Source organism: Syngnathus acus, chromosome 10 (genome assembly GCF_901709675.1).
Source record: "Syngnathus acus chromosome 10, fSynAcu1.2, whole genome shotgun sequence".
NCBI classification, from domain to species: Eukaryota; Metazoa; Chordata; class Actinopteri; order Syngnathiformes; family Syngnathidae; genus Syngnathus; species Syngnathus acus.
This window is the reverse complement of record NC_051095.1, coordinates 6,503,546-6,522,433: the sequence shown is the minus strand read 5'-3', so window position 1 is coordinate 6,522,433 and position 18,888 is coordinate 6,503,546. Positions and strand designations below refer to the sequence as shown.

At 46.8% G+C, this 18,888-nt stretch overlaps 3 protein-coding genes across 5 annotated transcripts; all 3 read left to right on the top strand.

The window, feature by feature from the left end:
- The first annotated feature begins 160 nt into the window (after window positions 1-160).
- Window positions 161-9,122, top strand: LOC119128915 (adenylate cyclase type 2-like). Its single transcript, XM_037261786.1, has 28 exons — window positions 161-372; window positions 599-651; window positions 823-952; window positions 2,188-2,856; window positions 3,290-3,487; window positions 3,552-3,713; window positions 3,813-3,962; window positions 4,043-4,188; window positions 4,277-4,388; window positions 4,510-4,637; window positions 4,883-5,041; window positions 5,115-5,274; window positions 5,344-5,508; window positions 5,584-5,615; window positions 5,715-5,768; window positions 5,847-5,910; window positions 5,989-6,086; window positions 6,180-6,264; window positions 6,346-6,477; window positions 6,819-6,896; window positions 7,110-7,288; window positions 7,376-7,460; window positions 7,532-7,690; window positions 7,849-7,995; window positions 8,067-8,168; window positions 8,236-8,350; window positions 8,455-8,579; window positions 8,644-9,122. The coding sequence occupies exons 4-28, from the start codon at window positions 2,245-2,247 to the stop codon at window positions 8,776-8,778; spliced, it is 3,582 nt and encodes a 1,193-aa protein (XP_037117681.1). The 5' UTR covers window positions 161-372; window positions 599-651; window positions 823-952; window positions 2,188-2,244; the 3' UTR covers window positions 8,779-9,122.
- Window positions 9,123-10,229: 1,107 nt separating this feature from the next.
- si:cabz01101003.1 (ubiquitin carboxyl-terminal hydrolase CYLD) lies at window positions 10,230-15,109 on the top strand. 3 transcript variants are annotated; one of them, XM_037261789.1, is made up of 18 exons: window positions 10,293-10,336; window positions 10,424-10,439; window positions 10,559-10,750; window positions 10,848-10,962; window positions 11,031-11,188; window positions 11,269-11,697; window positions 11,774-11,879; window positions 12,051-12,475; window positions 12,554-12,719; window positions 12,797-12,938; window positions 13,008-13,133; window positions 13,257-13,348; window positions 13,431-13,494; window positions 13,664-13,850; window positions 13,914-14,022; window positions 14,307-14,425; window positions 14,501-14,708; window positions 14,785-15,109. In XM_037261789.1, exons 3-18 carry the CDS (start codon window positions 10,580-10,582, stop codon window positions 14,967-14,969), a joined length of 2,802 nt encoding a protein of 933 aa, XP_037117684.1. In that variant the 5' UTR covers window positions 10,293-10,336; window positions 10,424-10,439; window positions 10,559-10,579; the 3' UTR covers window positions 14,970-15,109. The 3 variants fall into 3 exon arrangements, with proteins under 3 accessions (XP_037117682.1, XP_037117683.1, XP_037117684.1); XM_037261787.1 differs by lacking the exon at window positions 10,424-10,439 and having other exon boundaries at window positions 10,230-10,336; XM_037261788.1 differs by having other exon boundaries at window positions 10,248-10,336; window positions 10,424-10,750.
- A 93-nt stretch (window positions 15,110-15,202) lies between these two features.
- emc4 (ER membrane protein complex subunit 4) lies at window positions 15,203-17,412 on the top strand. Its single transcript, XM_037261790.1, has 6 exons — window positions 15,203-15,347; window positions 15,760-15,890; window positions 16,273-16,387; window positions 16,469-16,622; window positions 16,696-16,856; window positions 17,000-17,412. The coding sequence occupies exons 2-6, from the start codon at window positions 15,787-15,789 to the stop codon at window positions 17,033-17,035; spliced, it is 570 nt and encodes a 189-aa protein (XP_037117685.1). The 5' UTR covers window positions 15,203-15,347; window positions 15,760-15,786; the 3' UTR covers window positions 17,036-17,412.
- The last annotated feature ends 1,476 nt before the right edge of the window (window positions 17,413-18,888 follow it).

The window sequence follows — 18,888 nt, the reverse complement described above, 5'->3', positions numbered from 1 at the left end:
TTTGAATCTGTTTTCTTCCCGTTCAATAAACGTCCAAAAACGCGCTGTGATTGTCGCGTTCCTTCTTTCCTCCCACTTGAATTAAAATTGCTTCTACCACAGAATATCGACTCCTAGCTGAAAACGCTCGTAAATTTGGCGTCGTGCACGCGCACTCACCCGCCCAGCTCAACAACGGAATAAAGAGCTTGTGTGTGCGTGTGTGTACATTCGCGCTGGAATTCTCGCTCACCTGCCGGATCGCTCTCGGTTGTTCTCATGGCGTTTTAAAAGCGAGTTTATTATTAGGGCAATGGGTTTGTTTGGTCGATTTTTGGCCAGAAATCAAGCTGTTGCAAGAGGAATATGACTAAATTGAACGTGTGTCACGAGGTAAGCTAACTGGACAACACCCACGTTGAATGTCAAGAATGTCTTGATTGTCTTTGGGGAAAAAAAGTACAACGGAAGTGAAGTTTTATTCAGGTCCGTCACGCTATGACCTTGGAAGTTGTTGTACTTTTATGTACACAACATTACTTTTTTCGAAGATGCACTTGTTCCCTTTTCATCGGTGATATAATCCCTTGTCATATTTTCCTTTCCAACATGGCTGAAGATGTTACTGATGTGCATTTTCCATTTGTGGGCTAAACCTGCTTGACGCCACAGGTAAGGGACAATAATTAGACATCCAGTACAATTAAGTTTCTGTTCAGTCCTTGAAACGTATCGCTGCATGACAGGTGCTGTGGTAGTCATTTTGAATGTGACTCTTTCAAAAACAGAGATACATTTAAAGTCTTAACTATGAACAACTTCTGAGTCAAATTTTTTTTCCAGCCTTCCCTGCCATGCCTTCGTAAACTCCAGAAAGGATTATTCCGGGAACCCCCCCCAGCTCCGTCTTTGGGGCCAACCTTGATGTCGTCCGCCTCTTCTAATCCGGTACCCATCGATGACGCAGAACCAGGTCAGTTAGTTATGAGGTTGCACAGCTAAGAAGTGTTTGATCCTCGGCGAAATGTCAAGGTGACAACATTCATACCTTGGGGATGGGACGGCTGTGTTGTGTGCAGGTACAATGAGTTTGATTCCCACATTACTTAAAAAAAAAAAAAAAAAGGTGCATTGTCATGGTGACAAAATTCATAACTTTCCAAATGTCACAGGCGCTCTTTGTAGTCACGCCGGTTGATTGACTGGCACGTTTTCAAATTTACGACCCCAGTCCTGTAACTTTTCTGACACGCTTCATACACCGCAAACAATATGAAATAACTTTTTTTATTTTGTTGTGTCTGTACTCGGTTTCAAATGGTCGTTGCTGAGGGTAATATTTTATGATAGCCATCGTTATGATTAGAAATCTAGCAAAGGAAGATTAAAGTATCTGATATTCGTGCTAGGTTGTGACTAAATTGTCAAGGTGAGTCACTGTCATGCCATTCCAGAACACACCTGAATGGAGTGTGTGAGAGAAAAAAGCCAGACAAACGAGTTTAGCATAATAGAGAAGCAAGCGGAGGACATCATTATCATAGAATTAAGGGTTTGAGTTTATGATCTCGCTTTTGTTGACGTTCTTTTGCGACAAGACTTCAACGCCACCAACGAGGAACGCTGTACTAAACACTGGTCTCTCTCGCTCTCTCTCACACCCACCCACCCACACACACACACACGCATACACACACACACGCATACACACGCATGCACCATTGGATGGACAACAAAGACATTTGCAAGAAATTCATTCTCCTCTCACTTCCTTGTTTTCATTCATCATGAAGACGCACCCCGGAATTGCGATTGTTTTCTCTACTTTCTGCTCTATGTCAAAGTCATTTTAGTTCAGATTGCTCGTTTTGGTTCTGAATGTGAAGATGGGATTCTACTGCTGCTCACTACAGGGACGGATCTATCGTAGTCTGACACAGGGCAACCGGCCACCTAAAAATCTTTAGAAAGCCTTGTATTGCTTTATCACAGAGTAGTTTTCTTTTTAATAAATTGATCTTTTATAAGGTGGCACGGTGGGCCACTGGTTATCATGTCCGCCTCACAGTTCATAGGGTTAGATTCCACCTTCCAGTCCTTTGATTTATTGATTTTTCTGTCTGTGGCCCTTGAAAGAAAAAGTTTAGCGACCCCTCTCTGCAGTGTGAAAAGATGACATGGGGAAGTCACTGGACTGTGTTTCCACAGGAGCACATCGGCCGGACTTCCTCAAGGGCAGACGAGCGCTGAAGAGTCCAGTAGAAGATGCGGCCTGAGCAAGAAGCGGCAGCAGCATTGCAGGTTAATGGCGTGGCCCAAACTGGAATCAATACGCTGGAACTTGGCCACATTGCAGACACCGCTGATGTTGAAGGACTGTCGGGCAGCCAGTCAGAACTCTCACAAAGTCAAGCGTCCGTCCAGCTACCCGAACATCTGCCGGTGGATTCTTTGTCGAGCAGGACGGCCGAGAGCGGGGCCGTCGACTCGGGCTATGGCAGCGCCGGCTCCAGCCCTAGCTACGCCACCACTGCTTTCAGTGGCGACCTCAGTAGAAACTCTGGCTTTTCTGACATCCTCCCGGAACATACTCCACAAGGGAATCAGTTCAATAAAAGGAGAAAAATCAAACCTGCTTCCAAATCGAGGACGAAAAAGGAAAACGGCAGCTCACCTAAGGACTCGGCGGAGCATGAAGACGAGCATGGAAGCCCACCGTCGCGGCCCACCGTGGCGGAAGCAGTCTGCTGCTGCTATAGGTCCATTCACAGGGGCTGTTTGCAGTGTGGGGAGGAGACACCGGCCATGTTGTCTGGACTGGTGCTGTCTTTGGCATTTTGTATAGCCATCATAGTCCTCATTCCAGCCATGGGAAGGGTGAGAAACTGCAGTTGTGTGTGTGTGCGCGCGCCTGTCCATCTGTTTGTCTGGCATCAAGGGGGGTGTCAATACAGTCATCCCCCGTCTCCGTTGATTGAAAATCTGTGCCCCGCATCCTTTGAATGCATCAAAATTTAAAGTTTGACTTGAACTTTACTGTACAACTTGCAAATAATGCAAAAGAGAATTAAAAATGGTTTAAACACCAAAATGTTCAACCAAACATATGATAACAAATATCCACTAGCTTCATGCTAACATATAACACAAAAATCCATAGTCAAGCTAATGTGAATTAGCATAGGTGCTATTGTTATTCTAAACCTTCCAACAAATGCTACTTTAACATGTGCAGAAAACAGAATAGATGTCAACCTTGCAAACTGTTTTGCCGCTCGATTAAATTTAAAATTTTCACTTTGGTGCACAGAATGTGGAAGTCCACGTGGGGGCTCTGTCGGTGTTGGGCGTGGTCCTGTGTCTGAGTGCCGTCCTGCTGGTGTGCCTGCCATGGCTGGCCACCGTGAGGCGCTGCGCTGGTGCCCTGGCCCTCTTCGTCTGGGGGACGCTGTACATGACAGCCATTGTTTTCATCTTCACCGGAGGACCCGTCACAACATGGGAGCAGGTGGGGAGAAGTCAAGTGACCCGGCCCCGTTTGAAAGAAACTCACATCCCTCCGTCCTCATCAGGTGGCCTTCTTCCTCTTCCTGTCCCTGAGCGTGTACACTGTTTTGCCGCTTTCACTGGCCTGGGCTCTCATAGTTGGGATTTGGACCAGCGTTTCACACATCATCATCATCAGTGTTTATGTCTCGGTCACGAGCCCGGAGACGCCGGACTTGGCTGTGCAGGTGCGTCCAAGTTGATATGGGTTACCGGGAAGATATTTTCAATCAACTTGACCCACTTTTACCATTTGCACTCGTGTTAATCCATCATTTGGACCTCAGCTGGTGGCAAACGGCATGCTGTTCTTGTGCGTGAACTGCATCGGGGTCTTCCATTTGTGGACCACCGAAAACGATCTGAGGAAATCCAATCGGAAGAGAGAGCAATTCAGCGCCGTCCGCTCCCAGAAGGAAATCAGGAAATATCAACAGGTGTGATGGCAGCCGGTTTGCCAGATTGAACGACTCGTTAGCGAGACGCTGAGAAAAAGACGGTTGTTCGTTCTTTCTAGGAGCGTCTTCTGCTGTCGGTGTTGCCGCGTTACATCGCCATAGAGCTGAAAACGGAGGCGATCAAGAGGCTGACCAAGCCCATCGAAGAGAAAGAAAATAAACGCAACTTCCACAGCCTCTACATACGGCAGCACAAAGACGTCAGGTGAGGAGGGAAACCGTCCAAAAGCTGTTCTGCTTTCCATCTTGTATAATGTGTGTGTGTGTGTGTGTGTGTGTGTGTGTGTGTCCAGCATTCTGTACGCAGATATTGTGGGCTTCACCAGGCTCGCCAGCAGCTGCTCACCAGAGGAGCTTGTCGCTGTCCTCAACAAGCTCTTCGGCAGGTTTGACGACATCGCCCAGGTATCGCCATGTCCACTCCAAGAGTGTGTGTGTGTGTGTGTGTGTGTGTGCGTGTGTGTGTTTGTTTGTTTGTTTGAAGGCACGCCATTACATTTGCCACATATGCTGTTACTCTGTACAGAAAAACAGCTGCCTTCGCATTAAAATCTTGGGCGACTGCTACTACTGCGTGTCGGGTCTGCCTGACCCGATCTCCACGCACGCCAGCAACTGTGTTCAAATGGGCTTGGATATGTGCACCGCTATCAGGTTGGCTCATTTGCATGGCGAGACCATCAACTTCCTCTGTACATCCTATACTTGCTCCAACCTTTCTCACTTTGTTGTTTGCTCCATTTGAATTCTTTTGCAAATTTTTGATTTGTTTAGAGAGAAAAAAAAAATAACTTCACATTGTCATTTTCTTTTTGTACTGGGCGTCAATTATTCACAGCCAGCAAGGTGTCCATTGTTCAGTGTCAAGCTCCAACTATTCACCTTTTCTTGGATTTCAGTAAACTTCGAGAGGCCACCGGAGTGGAACTCAGCATGCGTGTTGGCGTGCACACGGGCAACGTGCTCTCGGGCGTGATCGGCTTGCAAAAATGGCAGTACGACGTCTGGTCACATGACGTTACGCTAGCCAATCACATGGAGTCTGGAGGTGTTCCCGGGTGAGTGAGGATAGTCTCCTTTTGGCTTTTCTGTAATGAAAGGCAACAAACGTGTGATTTTCACGTCTACTAGGCGAGTTCACATCACTCAAGAGACTCTGCAACACTTGAACGGAGCGTTCCAAGTGGAGGATGGCGACGGGGGGAGTCGGAATCCTCTTCTTCAAGGGAGACAAACCTACCTGGTGCTGGACCCCAACAACTCGGAGAGCTCGCTCCAAAGAGCGCAAACGGTTGGCGTTGGTGCGGCATTCTGCGGCGGGACACGCAAGAGTGTGACGGCGTGGCTTTTTATTTCCCAGGCCGGCAACCTTCTTGGCACAGTCGAGAACAGGCAACGGGCGTCCATGCGCATGTACCTTCAGTCGTGGCAGAACGTCCGACCCTTCGCAGAACTCAACAACCATCAAGCTGAGTTGTCCAAGAAGATCAACGAGGTCACCGTGAACCAGCAGCAGTCGTCCGCTGTATGTTGAGCACACGCTACAAGCGCCACTTTTTGCCATCATGTGTCGTGATTGGAAAATTTCTGTCTGCCTCAGGAAAGACCACTTTGTCAGAACAGCCCATCCAGGTATGCTTGCTTGAGGTTTTTAATGCAGAAGCAAAATAACTACTCACCAAAACATGCCCAGAATGTTTCCTCTGTAATGTAGTCATTGTTTTGTCTCAGTTTGTTTGTAGATCACTGCGTGAGGGGGTCGCTGGACACGATGGACACCGCAGGGTAGCTTTGAGGTTTTTCCCAAATCTCTCGTTGCCTCTCGCTGTCTCTCTCTGATCTGTATGTGCGTGTGTTCCGCAGGAGGAGGGCCAAGCGACTCAACTGTCTGACGCTGCTGTTCAATGACGTGCGCCTGGAGAAGCAGGTCGTGCCACTCGTCCAACAGGAAGTGAGGAAGCCGGCCTCTGTGGCGTCTTGATCTCACGTCTCGTATTTGTTACAGTTTCGCCTGTCGGAAGTGAAAGGCTTACACCAGTCCATGAGTTGCCTCGCTTTCGTCTTTGTCACCCTTTTTGCTGTCCAGATACTTGTTTCTGACAGGTGAATGACGCCCCGCGATATTATTCGCAAGAGTGGATTTGTGTGTTTTTTTTGTTTTGTTTTTTCTTACAAATGTGTTTGCGTACTTGCCAGGAACTTTGAATTGGCCGTGTCCTACAGCGCCACATTTGCTGTGATGGTGCTTCTTTTGTCCATCACGTTCTGCGGCTACATGCAGGTATGCTTGGTCAAACTCACCAAAACAAAAAACATGACAATGGGTATTTAATATTTATATTCCTTTCTGTTTTGTCTTCAGAAATGGCATTCCAAGACATGCAATAATTGTATATCAGGATTTTCTCCTGGGGTCTCCACCAGGGCGGCGCTGCGGCTGTTTATCGTGTGCTTGAGTTTGCTCATCACGCTGCTAATGGCCATCCTCAACTTTGTGAGCCTTTTTGCTTTCATTCCAAATTATACAGTGGAACCTCTCTTCATAAACTTGATTCATTTCCAGCCTGTTTGTGAAGCAGCGCAAGGATTGATTTTGAAATGAAGAGAAATAGAATTGATGCATACCGGCCTCCGAGCAAAGTTATTATTTATCTTCTTGTTAAAAAAAGAAATAAGTGAGAGCGCATTTTATCATGACACTGTTTGATAGCAAATCATTATCATCTTCGTCTTGTGGAAATTATTTTTGCCTCATTAGCAACGTTGGCGGCAGCATTCCCACGTTTAGTTATTCCTTCTTTTTTTTTTTTTTTTTTTTTTATTGCACTTCCTCAGGTCTTCATCCCAGGAAGCAACTGCACGGAAATTAGCGACAGGAGCGCGCTGGAGGGTCTCAAACTCCACATTACGCCTGTGAGTTACCAATGAGCATGCAGGCTCCTCGTGGTGTGCAAACATTTGAGCATTTGTTGTAGATCTGACTAACGCGATAAATCTTCCGCACTTTTTAATCTTGACTCGTAAAAGAGTACACGAATAAATCAAAATGTAGAATACATGCTCAAACTGTCTTTCTGTCCATCCATCCATCCATCCATCCATCCATCCATCCATCCATCCATCCAGTACTACCTGTACTGCTGCTTGCTGGCCATGCTCGGAGTCATCGTCTTTGTCAGGATATGTCTGTCGGTGAAGGCTCTGCTCCTCACGCTGGCCGTGGTGGTTTACTTGGCCCTCTTCCTCCACGTGTACGCCGACCGCTCGTTCTGCCTCGTCGACCTGCTGTACAACAACACCATCAAGTGAGCGTGCGGTCTTTTCTGACACCCACGAGGTGCCCCTTGGAATGATGCTCTCTGATTCATTTCCATCTGTGCCTCCCTTCCCAGGCCCGGTGTGCTGAAGGACCCTCAGATCATGTCTGGGGTTTGGTTGGTCATTTTTTATATTGTCTGCCTCATACTGGCCAGACAGGTGCGTGGATGCGTCCTTGCGTGCGTCACTTCCTTTTTCAAAGTAAAACATTCAGTCAATCATTTAATCAGGATGAGCTGGGCTGCCGCGTGGATTTCCTGTTGGAACACTGTTTCAAGTTGGAACAAGAGGAAATGGAGACCGTGGAGAATGTCAACAAGCTTCTCCTCCATAACGTTCTGCCGTTTCATGTGGCCTCCTTCTTCATGGAAAAAACTGTCCGTAATCAGGTGATTCATTCATTTTTCTTTTTGAAACGTTTCAACTATCCTGAGAATGTAACGGCTGTTTTTGACAAACGCTGTGCTTGTTATTTCTATTCCGAATTGGTGCTATAAAAAACAATTTGACTTGCCGCTGAAATTTGATGGGCTGTCTTTGATTTCAGGACCTGTACAGTCAGTCGTACGAGTGCGTGTGCATCATGTTCGCCTCCGTGCCTCAGTTTAAAGAGTTCTACAGCGAGAGCAGCGCCACCAGAGACGGTCTGGAGTGTTTACGTTTACTCAACGAGATCATCATCACCTTTGACGAGGTAACGTCGGAGTGTTTCTTTCCAAAACGTACGCCCGGCTTCACCTTCTTTCGTGTCACTCGGTTGCCCAGCTTCTATCCAAACCGAAATTTTCTTCGGTGGAGAAGATCAAGACCATCGGCACCACGTACATGGCGGCTACGGGGCTGACGCAATCATCAGATGACAGAAAGGTATATTGGTCACAAAGGATCACATCCTCTGATACCTGAAACCACCTCTTTCCGGCTCCCTTTGCAGGAATGCGACTTGTCCTACAGTCACGTGCGCTCCATGGTGGAGTTTGCCTTTGCTTTAATGAGCAGTCTGGAGCACATCAACACCGATTGCTTCAACAACTTCAAACTGCGGATTGGTGAGACCGTTTCCCCGCCGTCATGATCTCCAAATTGACCGGTTTTGAACATCCATCTTTTTAATCTGCAATGAAAGAATTGACTGCTCAATATCTATCGTCAGGAATAAACCAGGGCCCGGTCATTGCCGGAGTCATCGGGGCTCATAAACCGCAGTACGATATCTGGGGAAACTCGGTCAACGTGGCCAGCAGGATGGACAGTACGGGAGTGTTGGACAAGATCCAGGTCAGTCCACTCGCCACTAACCCGTCTCCTTGCCCGGCTTGACCGCTCCCGTCTTTGTGTCTAGGTCACAGAGGAAACAGCCCAGGTGGTCCAGAGTGTGGGCTACGGCGTCACGCGCCGAGGAGTCATCAACGTCAAGGGCAAAGGTGAACTGACCACATTCTTCGTCAATGCAGAGCAGTCATCTCCGGACTTCTGACCACCGCAGTTTGTAGTCGGTGCGGTTTGAAACAGACCTTCGCAAGGAGCCCGTTGCCGTCTCGTGCTGGCTATGGCGACGGTGCCACCGTCTCGCCCTGCTGCTGACTGCCTGCCGTCTTGGCATGAGACACTAAATATGATCCTGATCAGTTGAATGATCATGTTACTTTGGCTGTATTTGCATATGAATACTTTTTTTCCCCCCAAACATCAGATCAATGACAGTTTGCTGATTTACATGAAGGATAATTTGTGTTGAATGTGAAATTGTCTGCATCAGTGGTTCTGAAAGTCTTTACACCGTGCCACCTCAACAAATAGATTTTATTTTAAATGTAAGACTGTAACATTAGCCAGCTCAGTGGCTCTAGTGGTAGAGTGTCCACCCTGAGACTGGAAGGTTGTGGGTTCAAACCCCGGCCGGGTCATACCAAAGACTATAAAAATGGGACCCATTGCCTCCCTGCTTGGCACTCAGCATTAAGGGTTGGAATTGGGGGGTTAGATCACCAACTGATTCCCGAGCGCGGCACCGCTGCTGCTCACTGCTCCCCTCTCCCCCAGGGGATGGATTAAAATCACACGGGGATGGGTTAAATGCAGAGGACAAATTTCACCACACCCAGGTGTGTGTGTGACGATCATTGGGACTTTAGCTTTAATTTATGCACAATTTGAACATTTAATTCAGTGATTCACACACACCAGTGCCGTGCGATGACCTGGGTAACTTTACTCATGTGGGCCCAATATGCAGACAACTGAAGAAAACTATTCTAATTAATATTATTAAATAATTAATTATATTAAAATAGATAAAAACATCATGAAAAATATGACTACTTATTTTTTTAATACATCCAATATTGTAAGTACATTTTATATAAATAAATTGTACTCAAGTGATTTTATACAAAATGACCAACTTTTACCAATGTTCTTTTCTGTAAAGATACTTGCACTTTCACTCAACCATTGCTTTCAGGTACATACTTTATAAAATACTGTTGGCACCACACCAATGAAGCGTTGGAAATTGCTGTTAGATTATAATTGCAATGCAAATAGCTATCTATTAGATTATGTATATTTTATGTTTTTAGATATTGATGTTGTACACAATGTGAAACTACTATTTATGAACTAATTAAGTTAAACTATAAATAAAGGCATATGATGTATTCTGTGCATAAATATGCAAATATACTTTTGTTCCATAGCATATGGTTGGTGTATCTAAAATTGATTTCATAGATGGAAACAGATTTAAAATGCCCATTCATTTCAAGGTAAAATAATCTATTATGTACGTTTAATAAACAAAATATTGGTGGTTCCGAATAACAATTATTTGACTATCAATATTATAAACCTTGTGCGTTAAAGAAGCCTTTTTTTTTTTTTTTTTTTAAGAAACGCCCATCTTTAACTTGATTGGCTGTGGAACTTTTCTGTCTTTTCATTGGTTGGCACTGCTGGCAGTCTCCATTCTTCCGGCTTTATCGTTCGGTTTGTTGTGAGAGTTCCTGACTTTTGAGTGATTGACACTTGAGTTGGTAAGTTCTTCGAAAATACGTTTTTTAACCTGCGAAAACCTCTATCTTTGTACTAAGAATGTGTCGCTTTGATATTCCTCGTCACAGGCAATCTTAACGACAGGTGAAAAATGTCTGGCACGATGAATGTGAACCTGTATTGCGATTAGTCGGATCGTGGAGTTCGGGCTCACCTATTCATCGAAAAGCATAAGTAAAAACTTTCCTTTCGCTTTTGACCAGCTGCGAGTAACCAGACGAAATATGTCCGGACCCCATGACATAAGAAGGAAACGACGCCCCCCAAAAATATTCTTACTGTCGACCGAACAACGAGTCCAGGTGCATTCGGAAGGTACCATTGTGCTTCCGCGGGGGGTCATGTGCTTGGACATGCAATCGAGTCGGAGTAGTGTTGATTTTCTATATGTCAAGGTAACAGTGAGCATCATTTTGAAATATTTTCACACTTCCTCTGCAGCTACAGGTACTTAGGGTGTAATTATGTCTAATAGTTGTGTCCCCTCTTCAGGTGCTGGAACTTGACATACTGGTACAACTGGACAAAAGGGTCCTGCTTGAAGTTCCAACTGACTGTGTCGGCCTGTTGGAGCCTGTGGTCCAAGAGGCTCGCCTGGAACTACTACGTGAGTTATGAACGGACCGCAGAAATGTTCAACAGGAGCTTTTGTCATGTCCTCCATCCCCCGACCAGGCAATCGTGAGGAGCTGTACAAATTGGCCAACTTGCCCGTTGGCACGCCCCTGTGGGTCCAAATGGACCAAGCGGACGAGCTCTGCGAGGCCGAACTCAAATATGTCGGGCCGCTGACGGAAGGGAGCACACCTCAGTATTTTGGGGTGCAACTCAAGGTAAAGTCGTGAGCGTACAATGTCGCTTCTGTTTAATCTTTTATTAGTCAGGTGGTTCAATCGCCTCTTTGCGGGCGCAGGGCTCCGCGGTGGGCAAAGGCAAGGGCAGTGGCAGCGGGCACTTCAACTGCCCTGACGGCTCCGCTGCCTTCTTGCCAGTCAGCCACATCAAGGTCAGACACTGGTCCAGCGGCAACGAGGCGGACGGCCTAGAAAGAAAGAAGCCCCCCCGTCGCAGCACCGTCCGCAACCTTCACAACGACAGTCGCCCCACACACGTCCAGCCGCCCGGCGGCGTCCACCTGCCTCTGGCCTCAATTCCCACTCACTCTCAGAATTCCAGCGGATCGGACGAGCAGGCGCCTACCAGAACTCATCATCCGACTCCCCTGCCGTTCGATGTAGGTCAGCGGGTCACCGTGGATAGTTTGGCCGTGAGTGGAGAGGTGCGCTTCTGTGGGCCGCTACCCCGTCAGCCCTCGTATTCGATACACGTGGGCATCTTGCTGGTCAGTTGCTTCAGACATTGCTGACATGTTTTAATCCATGGCCAAAGTGTTAATCATTTGCCGTTTTATGTTTCAGGACACTCCCACCGGCAACTGGGACGGCCTTTACAGAGGAGAGAAGCTCTGCCAAATTCCTTCTGCCCTGTATGGAAAACTGGTGCTGTCCTCAAAAGTGTCCCCAGGTAGTCTTTTTTTTTTTTTTTTTTTTTTTTTTCTTCAATGAAATGAAACAATTCCAGACCTACCCTCTGGGCCTTGAATTTGACAATATAACCATAATGAATTAACAAAGGCAGCTTTTGCCCTGCTTTTTGTTGAATTGTTTACAAATAATGGCTCACTGTTGTCGTCAGAGTCGCCGCATGGCGCCATCCCTCCGGCCCAAGTCCTCAAATCCATCACAAAGACTTCGCCACCTGCCGCCAAACTGCCCACTGCGTTGGCACCCACCTCCGCCTCCAAAGTGGCCCTGTTGCCACCCGCCGTAAAACCCTTTAAATCCGTTCCTCCTCTCCCACCACCAAAGCCGGCCTATGATTCCCTGCCTCCGCCGCCGCAGCCGCCTCCCAAACCCTTTGACCTGGCGGTGGCACCGCGCGCGAACGGCATGCACGCGCCGCCCATTTCGCCAGATGTGGACCGAGAAGAGGCCGTGGATGATAGGGAAGTCCTGGAGGTGGGCTCCATGGTGGAAGTGAATGATCCGCCGCTTTACGGTGTGATTCGCTGGATTGGACGCATCGAGGGGGTTTACGAGGTGGTGGCGGGCATCGAGTTGGTAAATTGACCTCGTTTCAAATTGGAAAAACAGTTTGGTGTTTCCACAGGTTGACTATATTTGCTTTTGCCCACGCAGGAGCAGGAAGTGTCGGCAGGATCCGACGGCACCTACCTCGGCGAGCGCTACTTCCGCTGCCCGCCCAACAAGGGGCTCTTTGTCAAGCTCTTTAACTGTCGGCGGGATTCCAGATTCCCCGCTCCCGAAGCTCGTGTCAACCAAGTGGAGCGCTGCAACTCCATAGGTGAATAGGTTGTGCACTTTTTGCGTAGCAAGTGAGTTACATAAAGGCTTTTCTGTCTTTTGGCTCCGGCCGGGCAGCTTTTGCCGAGTGGGGTAGCGAGCGCGTGGAAGATGACACTCTTCCCACCGAAGGGGACGAGGCCAAGGAACTCTATCAGGGCTGGAAGAAAGGCATCCAGGGTCACCTCAACTCCTGCTACCTGGACGCCACGCTGTTCAGGTGCCACGCTGTCTAAGCTCTGCCGTTCATAGTAGCTTCTATTGCGCCTCACTCCGTCTCGCTCGGCAGCCTCTTCTCCTGCTGTAGCTCGGCAGACTGGTTGCTGTTCTGGCCCTCGGACGACACGCGAGCGGATCCGAGCTCCGGTCAAGCTCAGGACCTGCTGCGCTGCGAGATCGTCAACCCCCTGCGCAGGTTCGCCTGTCACCCTGATCAGCTTGACACATGCACCTTCCGCTAGACCGCAGTCGCTTATTCCTCGACCAACGTTTGCCATAAGGCAATCACTGCTACAATTCCCGTCTGTCTGTTTTGCAGGTACGGCTACGTGTGCGCCAGCAAGACCATGGCCTTGAGGCGATTGTTGGAGGCGGCCAATCAAGACGCAGGCTTCACCAACCAGGAGAAAGGTATGTGAGTCGCAAGGCCGCACACTTCCTATTTGCGCGTCAGGAATGCCACCACACCGCTCCTCCTTTCATGTCTGTCCAGATCCGGAGGAGTTCCTCAACAAGCTCTTCCAGCTTCTCTGCGTCGAGCCGCTCCTCAAGATCAGGTATGCCACGCTTCCTCGCTCCTTTCTTCCTCATGATTTTTCTTCTCCCCATTATTTATTACCATCAAGCAACAACCTAATCATTTTTTTTTCTTTTCTATTGCCGCAGTGACAGTTTAATTTTCTTCATGGGATGAATGACCTATGTGACTTATTTGTACCGACCTAGATCGTTGTCTCAAAAGCCGCAGGAGTGTCACCTGTACCAGCTCTTCCCGCCCCACGTTCCTCATTCGCCCTCTCCTGCAGACGCGTCCCTTTTGCTGCCCTCACCGTTGTTTATGCCCTTGAAGGTCGCCAGCGTCCAGACCTTGCTAGAGTCCTCCTTCCTCCACGCCGGACTGAAGTTAGCTGAGGTAAGCAGTGGCACGGCGTCACATCTGGTAAAATCCTTTTCCTGTATTTGACCCTCGCCACAGGCTCCGTCCTGCCTCCTTCTGCTCATGCCTCGCTTTGGAAAGGACTTTAAGATGTTTGACGTGATCTTGCCCACCCTCAGCCTGGACATCACAGACCTGCTGGATGACAGTAACTCAAAATTGATCTCAATGTTCAGTTGGGTTGAAAAGGTTGACAGTCAATTTCCATCAACTTGGGAATTTTTGACACATTACAAATTTCAAACTATACCGGAAGTCCCCAATGTGACATTTCAGTTCAGATTCTACCAGTTTTGCTTTCATATTCTCTCGCGGATCAACACCACCACAAATCATGTTTATTTGTGCAACCCTAATGATTGATTCATTGTCCTATTTTTAGAGCATCTTTCTCCGGTTTACTAGCATGTAATGCACATGTCGTCTGCATAGCTTTGAGGCAGTGCAGCATCTGTCAGGCTTTAGCCCGGTGGGAATGCGCCGAGTGTTATGAAGACCAAGAAATTACACCGGGACACCTCAAACAGTACTGCAACACCTGCAACGCTCAGGTAGGTGGGCTCAGCGCCAAAGCCGGCCTCCGACCGCGAGATGTCTCGCAGGTAAGCACGTGTCTCTCCCATCAGGTTCACAGTCACAAGAAGCGGACGTCTCACTGCCCATTGGAGATGAGCGTCCCCGAGGGAACGTGGAGTGGGCCCCTTAACTTCGCTCGCCAGCAGATGTCTCTGTTTGCCGTGACGTGTATCGAGACCAGCCACTACGTCAGCTTCGTCAAATACGGGCCTCTGCCCTCCGATTGGCTCTTCTTTGACAGCATGGCCGACCGCCAAGGTGAGACGCAAAGTAGCTGCTCATTCCGTCCAAAAAAACCATGTCAGCCAAATCAACTGGCCGCATGTTCTTTCAGGAGGTGAGAACGGCTTCAATGTCCCCCTGGTGAGGTCGTGCCCCGAGGTGGGCTGCTACCTCAGCCTGTCGGAGGAAGAGCTGAGCAGGGTGGACCCCGTTTCCCTTCCAGAGCGTGCTCGCCGGCTGCTGTGCGACGCTTACATGTGTTTGTACCACAGCCCCGAGCTCAGCCTGTATAAGTGACAAGTACACCTCATAATGTCCCATAAGCCTGATGATGATATAATGTTTACTTGTTGACAACTGCCATTTTATCATGTGTGATGTCATGTTTCACTGTCTCGAATGTTTGCACTAATATAGCCATGATGTCCAAACTTGAATTCTTCATGGGTTGACTTATTCACTCGCGGCAATACCAAAGAATTAAAAGTGTAATAAAAGCCAAGTGATTAACTCATTTGATGTGGAGAATGCGGTAGTTCTCCAGAAAGCCCACAAGGGACACTGTGAGTCATTGCGCAACAGACTCCTCATTGCTACGCCGTAAGCGGCGAAGAAGAGTGGACTCCTGTCATCGTCCAAAAGAAACATCAGCCTCGCTTTGGACTCTTTCTAAAGGTGAACGAAAGTTCAGTAGCATTGAAAGGCTCATTTAGTCACAAAGTTGAGTTGTCGTTCACCGTGGCTTTTCTCGCGAGGTCACGCTCGTTTTGGTTTTCTCCGGGTGGCATGCTAGCATCTATTGCTAATTGAGGCTATGCCATTGCGACAAGCAAACCGAATAAAACTCCGTCGGATCTGGCGAGTTCTGCAAAATGATCAAAAATCATCTGATGTGGCATCTGATATTTAAATGTCGCCATGGAATGAAATAAAGTAGCACGACCTTTCGCTATGACGTCACCGTCACCTGTACTTCCGGATCTGTAAAAGCCGTGGAAACATGCATTAGATGACAAAACATGGAACTTAAAATACGCTGTATTTTTATTCATTTTGCAAATGAAGGTGTCTGTTTTATATTTATCAGGCCTATCTCGCGGTCCATTCGATTGCCATGACATCTCCCGGGGGACAAGGTGGGGGACATTTGTCAACGAGAGGAGGTGCCGGCTCCAGGAGGATGAAGTGGGCTCTGGAGCTGAGTTTAGGCAACACGAGGTAAATTTAAAAACTATGATTAAGTGTAGAAAAAATCTGTAAGTAATTGACGATCCAATCGACAGACAGGTTTTTATCAATCCAGATGACAAAGTTACTTCTAACCGAAAAATGCTTTGCAAAGAAGTGTCCTATTAGAAGTTGTTTTGTTCCTCTGACTTGCTCCCATACAGATGAAAAAAACAGATTTTGAAACCAGTACCGAAATAGTTGAGAAAAACAAGTGTTTCTAAAATAGACCCTTGTTCCATCCCAGACAGGTATTCAGAAATTTCACAGCTGTTGGTTACACAAATGTCGAATTGTTAATTGATACACTGATTATGAACACAATTTAGTTGGACTTTTTAGTTAAGATGACGGCGACACCGCTTTGCTCTAGGTGTCGTAACGACCGCCAAGCTGGCCAGGGAGATGTTGTTTATCCCATCGGCTATTCGGAGAAGCCCGTTCCCGACACCAGCATCCAGGAGACGGACAAGAACCTGGTGGAGAAGGTGAGTCTGGATAAGGAGGCCTAAGCGTTTGATTTTTTTTCTATCATTGGGTTGTTGACCAAGCTCCTCCTATCTTCACAGCGATGCTGGGATGTGGCACTGGGCCCTCTCAAACAGATCCCCATGAACCTGTTCATCATGTACATGTCGGGGAACACCATCTCCATCTTTCCCATCATGATGGTGTGCATGATGGCCTGGAGGCCCATACAGGCTCTGATGTCTATGTCAGCCAGTGAGTGCAGAAGATGGCGGTAGAGGGGTTACCTTGTCATCTTCTACTTGTCTTCCTCTCGTGTCTTGAACAGCTTTCAAGCTGTTGGAGAGCTCCAGTCAGCAGTGGCTTCAGGGACTGGTCTACCTAGTGGGTAACGTGTTGGGCTCGGCGTTGGCCGTCTACAAGTGTCAATCGATGGGGCTGCTGCCTACGCACTCCTCCGATTGGCTGGCTTTCATTGAGCCTGCTCAGGTAGTGTAGCAGATGTCACTTATGACCTTCATATAAATGTTGAACTGAATTGGACTGCTTGAAAATGCAACAGAAAAGCCACTCATGTCACTATTTCAAGATTGAGGGGGAAATTGAATCGCATCAACTGTGTGTTCTCTCAGAGGATGGAGATGATGGGCGGAGGGATGGTGTTGTGAAGCGGTTGGCGCACACACTGGCCATCCAAATAGTTCCGATTTTTGTCGTGGCAGTCGAGACGCCCCTGGAGCGGGACGGAGGGAGACCTTCGACGTGGTATCGGCGGCCAACATTTTTGGCAAAATTTTACTTTGTTTTGCCTTGTTTTTGTTTCATTTTGGGATAGTCATGATGCTTTGTGTCCTTTGCATGTTTCACAGAATGACTACCAGCACCTGACATTTGAGGGTTTTTTTGTTTTAAAGTATGCTCGTGTTCTGAAAACAATTCTTTGTTCATCTGCTTCCTTTTAGCACACTAGCCAGCAATGTATAACTAACCTCTTTAATCCACACTGATTTGCCCTTGTGAAATAAATCCTTGATTTCAAATGAAATTTGTCCTGAAATGTTTGTAGAGACGTTTCTATTTTTGGTTTTACTAAAACCGCTTTACTTTATAAAAACTAAATGAACTGTACACATAAGTATAAAATCAAATGTCAAGCAACTAGTTTTCAAATGTAACTGAACAGACTGAAACAAGGACAACAACAACAAAAGATTAGATCATGGAGGTATATTAAAATAAAAATTAAAAAATAAACACAAACTCAATTCATACATTTAACATTTTTGTTCATAGGCTCCAGACTCTTTTGACTAATTGCTCATCTCATCCAATGAACGAATCCGTTTTCCTGCTGCACTTATGCATACGTTAGACCAGTGTTTCCCAACCTTTTTTCATTCACGGCACACCTTTTCATTGGAAAAAATCTCCCGGCACACCGCCAACAAAAATCTGTTATGCTCCTATATTAAAATCAGTTATATTACAACGAAAGACGTTAAGTCCTATTCCTATATATATATATGTATGGAGAGTCGAATAATTTAATAGAAATAAATACTAAATATTCGTTAAATTGTATTCCTTTTTTTTAAATAAAAGTGACTGTTTTTTAAAAAGGTTTTAGACGGTGTAAGAAATAAACTATTTAAAGTGATTGTGATTAAAATAAAAGAATCAACGTGATTTTGTTTACTGTTTTAGACTAGGTCAATAAATATTGCAACAATAAGAACAAAGTCACTTTTAATGACGCTCTGCTGTTCTGACAGCAGCTGAGTGGCTATCACAGTCGAGGTGTCTCGACTTGACTGTTTATTTTATGTATGTGAAAAATAACCAATCCAGGTTCTCCGGTTGAACTGCATGCTCTGATTTCCATTGGACCACAAACGCACCACAACCGTCATAGTGTCTGTCACTGTTAGCAAAATCACACAGCAACACACACATAAACTGAATATGTGCCAATGCAGCACAATCAGACCGACAGAGCATAACATTTCAAGATTCTCCGATTCTCCATGCATGCACGATTAGCAAGTGGCTGACCAGGCCTTGCGCGAACTGACCAGTGGTTTGGCGATCCTGTTTACAATGCGCTCCGTAATTAATAGTGGACAATCCCACGGCACAACTGAACATCTCTCACGGCACACCAGTGTGCCGCGGCACAGTGGTTGGGAAACACTGCGTTAGACGTTAGCAATTATCAAAACTTGTCTTGCTGTGAAGAAAAATAAGTTTCTCGAGAGACGACATGAAAGCAAAATGTTTTAATCAGGCCAAATATTTCGAGTTTTCACACCGAGTGTGTGTAACTTCCAATAGCCAGACGTTCTTGCCAAAAACAATGCTGTCAGTGCCATTTATTTTTATAATGGGATTTTTTTCGTTCGTTCAGAATTTACTCTTCTATCCCGACGTTGTATGAGCGATTTGTTCAATAGCATCTGAGAAAGAAAAAAAAAGAAGTATTTCAGACCGGTTCGACCATAAAAGTAGCAGGAAAGGGGCGTGT

Bases quoted from the DNA above. Each gene is read 5' to 3' on its own strand.
- LOC119128915 (XM_037261786.1), top strand. From the start codon at position 2,245: ATGCGGCCTGAGCAAGAAGCGGCAGCAGCATTGCAGGTTAATGGCGTG. The intron at 5,509-5,583 runs GTATGTTGAGCA...TGTCTGCCTCAG, and splicing joins ACCAGCAGCAGTCGTCCGCT to GAAAGACCACTTTGTCAGAA. The intron at 7,289-7,375 runs GTGAGCGTGCGG...CTCCCTTCCCAG, and splicing joins CTGTACAACAACACCATCAA to GCCCGGTGTGCTGAAGGACC.
- si:cabz01101003.1 (XM_037261787.1), top strand. From the start codon at position 10,580: ATGTCCGGACCCCATGACATAAGAAGGAAACGACGCCCCCCAAAAATA. The intron at 11,698-11,773 runs GTCAGTTGCTTC...TTTATGTTTCAG, and splicing joins TACACGTGGGCATCTTGCTG to GACACTCCCACCGGCAACTG. The intron at 13,851-13,913 runs GTAAGCAGTGGC...CCCTCGCCACAG, and splicing joins CCGGACTGAAGTTAGCTGAG to GCTCCGTCCTGCCTCCTTCT.
- emc4 (XM_037261790.1), top strand. From the start codon at position 15,787: ATGACATCTCCCGGGGGACAAGGTGGGGGACATTTGTCAACGAGAGGA. The intron at 15,891-16,272 runs GTAAATTTAAAA...GCTTTGCTCTAG, and splicing joins CTGAGTTTAGGCAACACGAG to GTGTCGTAACGACCGCCAAG. The intron at 16,857-16,999 runs GTAGTGTAGCAG...GTGTTCTCTCAG, and splicing joins CTTTCATTGAGCCTGCTCAG to AGGATGGAGATGATGGGCGG.